General features: G+C 55.0%; 1 protein-coding gene across 1 annotated transcript in view; it reads right to left on the bottom strand.

Annotated features, from left to right (window-relative positions):
• The window catches only part of CERK (ceramide kinase), a 45,727-nt gene that overhangs the window by 16,915 nt on the left and 22,078 nt on the right, over nucleotides 1-6,734 (bottom strand). Inside the window, exon 4 of the mRNA XM_011934743.1 lies at nucleotides 622-696. Coding sequence (XP_011790133.1) covers nucleotides 622-696 — 75 coding nt within the window. The remainder of the gene's footprint in view (nucleotides 1-621; nucleotides 697-6,734) is intronic.

Raw genomic sequence — 6,734 nt, 5'->3', positions numbered from 1 at the left:
AAAAAAAAAAAAAAAAAAAAAATTCCAACTGGCTATTTTAAAATACACAATTTCTGTGACTTCAGGTGAGACACAGTAACTCTGTCTACTGGGATGAGGAACAGGCGAGGGCACTAAAGATCTGTCCTGCTGGAGCCCACCGTGCTGAGTGGCATGGGAAGCCCCTTTTGCTCTTCCTGACCAGGGCTCTGCGTCCTGGACTGAAGCCTCCAGGCCTCACAAAGGCATGCGTTCCACATCCGGCAGCCCAGGCACAGCTGCCCACGCCCACTGCCATGGGCACCACTGCAGGATGTGGGCGGCTTCCGAGCCTCGGGGCAGCAGCCTCTGGAAGAGGAACTGAGCAAGAGTCAGGTGAGCTGAGTGAGGGCATCGCACATGCAGTGGATTCTGTGGGAAAGAACTCGGTCCACACTGGGCCTGCCCCCAGGATGGCTGTCCTGACAAGGTGGCCTCAGAGCTGGGTGCTGAGTGGGATCACAGTGCAGAGAGCAGAGCAGGGGACACAGCATGACCCACGTTCCAGGACAGGACGGCAGCGGCTGGAACACGCGACGGGGACAGGCCCAGGGCACAGGAGGCCCGGCTGCCACTGTGCGCATGTGCAGAGGTGGGGCTTACCAACAACAATGTGCAATGCTGAGGTTTCTGCATCGCTGGTGCCCACCGTGGAGTAACACACGCAGTCTGTTGACCCTGTAAAGGGAAAAAGAAGGTCTTGAATATCATCAGAATAACTGAGAATTGTAATCGCCTCCCAATTCAGTGAGTGGTACCTCACTCCTTTCCTTCCATGGCCCTAGAGTCGACACTAATGAATAAATAGAATTTGCCTACAAAATGAATGTGGAAAATACTAGTGTTGATTCCTCAAGAATATTGAGATTGGGCTGGGCGGTGGCTCACGCCTGTAATCCCAGCACTTTGAGAGGCCGAGGTGGGCGGATGACTTGAGGTCAGGAGATCGAGAACAGCCTGGCCAACATGGTGAAACTGACTCTACTAAAAATGCAAAAATTAGCCAGGCGTGGTAGCATGCATCTGTAATCCCAGCTCCTTGGGAGGCTGAGGCAGGAGAATCGTTTGATCTCGGGAGGCGAAGGCTGCAGGGAGTCAAGATCACACCACTGCACTCCAGCCTGGGCGACAGAGTGAGACTTCATCTCAAAAAAAAAAAAAAAAAAAAAGGAGCCAAAAAGTAAACAAACAAACAAAAAGTATAAATGAACGTTTAAGATTATAGGCATAACTTTTTTTTTTTTTCCCCCTGAGACGGAGTCTCACTCTGTGGCCCAGGCTGGAGTGCAGTGGTGCGATCTCAGCCCACTGCAACCTCCGCCTCCCAGGTTCAAGCGATTCTCCTGCCTCAGTCTCATGAGAAGCTGGGACTACAGGCATGCGCCATCACGCCCGGATAATTTTTGTATTCTTAGTAGAGACGGGGTTTCACCATGATGGCCAGGCTGGTCTCAAACTCTTGATCTTGTGATCCGCCTGCCTTGGCCTCCCAAAGTGCTGGGATTACAGGCGTGAGCCACCCACCGCACCTGGCCCTCGTAAACTTTTGAAGCGGCTGGATGCGGCGAAGGTCACATACGGCCATCACTTGAGATCTTAACACTAGGACAGGCAGCTCGGGTCCCTGCTTCAGTCTGACGTTCGCCGTGGACAGGGCCGGCTGCGGCTTACGCGTCTTTTTATCCTGGGCTTCACCAGCTCAGATGAAAGGCAAGTTGCAGCTGCCCCAGCTGATCACATGGCCTTCCCTCTGAGGACCAAGCTCAAAAGAATGATCTGCATCCACAATGACCACCCACGCCTGTGGGAGTAGCTACGCTGGCCCTCAGCATTCCCCACACAGCTGAGTACAGCAGTTCCTCATCCACCCGGCCAGCACTGCTGCCACCTGATTAACGACTAACCACATGCTCCCGTTCACACGGGAAGGACCGGGCTCCAGAGAGGTTGCTCCCAGCACACGCGCATCATCTCCTTGAGCCTCTCTGTGCCTCAGGTCATTAGCAGGCCATGCTGGCTGAAGTTACGAGCAGCAGATGCAGTCACAGGCTAACAGAACCGAATGAATGGCGGTCTCTTCTTCCTACAGATGTGCTAATGCATCTATATGAATACGTATGTGGAAGAGACTTGGAAGATAGAACATGCTAGATCAGGTCGCAAAGCAGCTGGAGCCATGCCCGTCAGATGCTCCAGTGACATCTGTCCCGGAGGCAGCTCAACACCCTCTAGATCCCAGGACCCCAGCCCCTACCTGCCCCTCCTGCCCCCAGCCAGCAAGACAAGCAGTGGCCTCTGCACCTTCGAGGGGCTGGAACCCTGGAGCATGAGTGAGTTCAGGTACCTGCTGCCACCACTGGCCGTGCATGTCCAGGCGGCCTCCCCCATAGGGTCTGTGGCTGTCAGGTCTCACTTACAACCCTTGTGCTCCCAGGCTGGTCTTCGGGTTGCCATGGCGACCGTTACACCCTTGGGTGCCTCCCTCACCCTTACTCCTCCACTCAAGGCAATGCTGCGGCTCAGAGACTCCACACAGCCCCCCACCAGCTACACTCCGGAGACTCAGACCCCCCTGCCGTCCAAGCCACCAGCGTTCTTACCGGGGCCCACGTGCTCTTAGGACCAAATGCAGAGAGCAGTATCAGAGCAGAGTCAGCTGTGACCCGCTGCTGAACCACCGCCTCCAAGACCTCCTGCTGCATGGCAGAGTGGAACTCGGCATCTCCCTCGGGCCCTGCCGTGCCCCTCCCCCGCCACCCCCAGCCACACTGGCTTCCTTGTCCGGAACACCCCCAGCTCTTCCCACCTGCTGCCCTCTGCACCAGCTGACTCCAGGCCTAGGTCCCTCACCTGTCACCTCTCAGAAAGGCCTCCTGGGCACCCATGGAAAGGGGCCACAAAGAGACCCTTCCCCCGAACCCTCCCCCTAGTGGCGTTTGCTACACTGTGCACCCACCCTGGGAAAGGCTTTTATGCCCACATTTGATGGGGTGCCTGCCATCCTCTCCTGGGGCAGAGGCCACAGCCAAGGTCTAGAGGAGGGCAGGGCACACAGCAGTACCTCCACCCTGACCATGGTGGAGTGCAGTCTGCATCCCCACGAGCACTCCTGAGCCGCAGGTCTCAGCTCCTGAGGTCGTTTTGGATTTTAAGAGCTGAGGGTTTTAGGGCTTAGTGCTGCCACTGGCAAATGGTGACAAAAGACAGGTTTCTTGCAAACAAGGTAAGAACCATACAGCATAGATGAGAATGCAGCAAAACAGAATTCATGGAATCCAGAGTGCACCACATACAAACTTAAAAGACCAAAACCTAATTTGGAAAAGAGTTGTAAGACACAAAAACCAATGAAGGGCAAATAACATATAAACAATGTTATGGTCAATTAGAAAGTGACAGGCCGGGCATGGTGGCTCACGCCTGTAATTTCAACTCTTTGGGAGGCCGAGGTGGGCAGATCACGAGGTCAGGAGTTCAAGACTAGCCTGGCCAACATGGTGAAGCCCTGTCTCTACTAAAAATATAAAAATTAGCCGGGCACAATGGCAGGCGCCTGTAATCGCAGCTACTGGGGAGGCTGAGGCAGAAGAATTGCTTGAACCTGGGAGGCGGAGGGTGCAGTGAGCTGAGATCACGCCACTGCACTTCAGCCTGGGTAAAAGAGTAAGACTCTATCTCAAAAAAAAAAAAAAAAAGTGACAATGCCCTCTTGCCTCCCGGTGGAAGCAAGCAAGGGAAAGGAAGTTTACAAAAGCACACAATGCAAACAGCAAGAGGACCTGTGAAAACAGTGTGGCCTCATGCATAATGAAAGAAATACAAATAAAGAGAGTAAATAGAGATAGTGAATAAGGCAGCATACTCAGCCTATCAGATGGGATAAAAGTTAAACCACAGACAAACCTCCAGGCTGCGCCAGGCTCGGGGAAACTCCCCATCCCAGCCCGGTGGGTGGCCTTCATGGGAGAATTAAGTGGGCCCAGAGACTCCACGTCAAGGGATGTCCACAAGGAAATCATGACCTGGAGCCTCTGAGAGCCACACATGTGAAGGGGCCAGGGTCCTTCATGAGTGTGGAAGATGCAGAGGGAGTACGGAAAGAAGGATGGGAGTGAGGGCCTGGGGTGAAGATGGCAGGAGACGGAGCCTTGATCTCACTCAGGCACGTGTGGCCTTAGGGAGACACAGTGCAAGGCCGCCAACTTTGGTTGTCTGGGTCATTCAAAGAATCGGAACGGGCTGGGTGCAGTGGCTCATGCCTGTAATCCCAGCACCTTGGGAGGCCAAGGCAGGCAGATCACGTGAGGTCAGGAGTTTGAGACCACCCCGGCCAATATAGCAAAACCCTGTCTCTACTAAAAACACAAAATTAGCCAGGCATGGTGGCACACACTTGTAGTCTCAGCTACTCAGGAGGCTGAGGCAGGAGAATCGCTTAAGCCCAGGAGGCAGAGGTTGCAGTGAGCCGAGATCGCACCACTGCACTCCAGCCTGGACGACAGGGTGAGACTGATTCAAAGAAACAAACAAACAAACACACACAAAGAACTGGAACCAGCCAGCAAGACAAGTGGTGACTGGCCAGGCATGGTGGTGCACGCCTGTAATCCCAGCACTTTGGGAGGCAGAGGCTGGTGGATCATTTGGGTCCAGGGGTTTGAGACCAGCCTGGGCAACATGGCGAAACCCTATCTCTACAAAAATGTGAAAAAAAATGAGCCGAGTGTGGTGGTGCACACCTGTGGTCCCGGCTACTTGGGAGGCTGAGGCAAGAGGATCACTTGAGCCTGGCACAGTCTAGGCTGCAGTGAGCCACGATCATGCCAGTGCACTCCAAACTAGGTGACAGAGTGAGACCCAGTCTGAAACAAGAAGACAAGCAGTGATCTCTGCACCTTCAGGGCCCGGGAGCCTGGAGCATGTGTGTGAACATAGAGCTCGACCTGACACAGCCGTGCTCAGTCTTTCAACAGACATCTAAGAGAGCCTCTCGGTGCCAGGGCTGGGTGCCCCACCGAGGACACACCACTGAAAGCAAGCGCCCCGCTTTCGGGGAAGACAGACATCAGCCAGGGCCCGGGGGCCCTCCCGAGCCGTCCGCTCTGGCCAGCTCTTCTGCTCTCCCTACTCCTTACTGCCTGGCAGGAACCGAGGTCGGTGGCACACAGGAGGCCTGAGAAGGGTGCGACGAAATCCAGCAGAGGCTCCGCCGACATCCAGCGGGACATTTCTACAATGCTTTGGTTTAACTGAGAGACTTGCTATGAGAAGGGGTGCTGAGAGCTTTTTCTCTGTTGAGCTATTTCTTTTTTTTGAGATGGAGTCTAGGTCTGTCACGCAGGCTGGAGTGCGGTGGCACGATCTTGGTTCATTGCAACCTCCGCCTCTCGGGTTCGAGCGATTCTCCTGCCTCAGCCTCCTATGTATGTATCGAGCTATTTCTTTTTTTTTTTTTTTGAGACGGAGCCTCGCTTTGTCGCCCGGGCTGGAGTGCAGTGGCCGCATCTCAGCTCACTGCAAGCTCCGCCTCCCGGGTTTACACCATTCTCCTGCCTCAGCCTCCCGAGTAGCTGGGACTACAGGCGCCCGCCACCTCGCCCGGCTAGTTTTTTGTATTTTTTAGTAGAGACGGGGTTTCACCATGATGGCCAGGCTGGTCTCAAACTCTTGATCTTGTGATCCGCCTGCCTTGGCCTCCCAAAGTGCTGGGATTACAGGCGTGAGCCACCCACCGCACCTGGCCCTCGTAAACTTTTGAAGCGGCTGGATGCGGCGAAGGTCACATACGGCCATCACTTGAGATCTTAACACTAGGACAGGCAGCTCGGGTCCCTGCTTCAGTCTGACGTTCGCCGTGGACAGGGCCGGCTGCGGCTTACGCGTCTTTTTATCCTGGGCTTCACCAGCTCAGATGAAAGGCAAGTTGCAGCTGCCCCAGCTGATCACATGGCCTTCCCTCTGAGGACCAAGCTCAAAAGAATGATCTGCATCCACAATGACCACCCACGCCTGTGGGAGTAGCTACGCTGGCCCTCAGCATTCCCCACACAGCTGAGTACAGCAGTTCCTCATCCACCCGGCCAGCACTGCTGCCACCTGATTAACGACTAACCACATGCTCCCGTTCACACGGGAAGGACCGGGCTCCAGAGAGGTTGCTCCCAGCACACGCGCATCATCTCCTTGAGCCTCTCTGTGCCTCAGGTCATTAGCAGGCCATGCTGGCTGAAGTTACGAGCAGCAGATGCAGTCACAGGCTAACAGAACCGAATGAATGGCGGTCTCTTCTTCCTACAGATGTGCTAATGCATCTATATGAATACGTATGTGGAAGAGACTTGGAAGATAGAACATGCTAGATCAGGTCGCAAAGCAGCTGGAGCCATGCCCGTCAGATGCTCCAGTGACATCTGTCCCGGAGGCAGCTCAACACCCTCTAGATCCCAGGACCCCAGCCCCCACCTGCCCCTCCTGCCCCCAGCCAGCAAGACAAGCAGTGGCCTCTGCACCTTCGAGGGGCTGGAACCCTGGAGCATGAGTGAGTTCAGGTACCTGCTGCCACCACTGGCCGTGCATGTCCAGGCGGCCTCCCCCATAGGGTCTGTGGCTGTCAGGTCTCACTTACAACCCTTGTGCTCCCAGGCTGGTCTTCGGGTTGCCATGGCGACCGTTACACCCTTGGGTGCCTCCCTCACCCTTACTCCTCCACTCAAGGC

This window comes from Colobus angolensis, unplaced genomic scaffold, assembly GCF_000951035.1.
Source record: "Colobus angolensis palliatus isolate OR3802 unplaced genomic scaffold, Cang.pa_1.0 Scaffold138, whole genome shotgun sequence".
Lineage (NCBI taxonomy): Eukaryota > Metazoa > Chordata > Mammalia > Primates > Cercopithecidae > Colobus > Colobus angolensis.
This window is presented reverse-complemented; position numbering and strand designations above follow the sequence as displayed.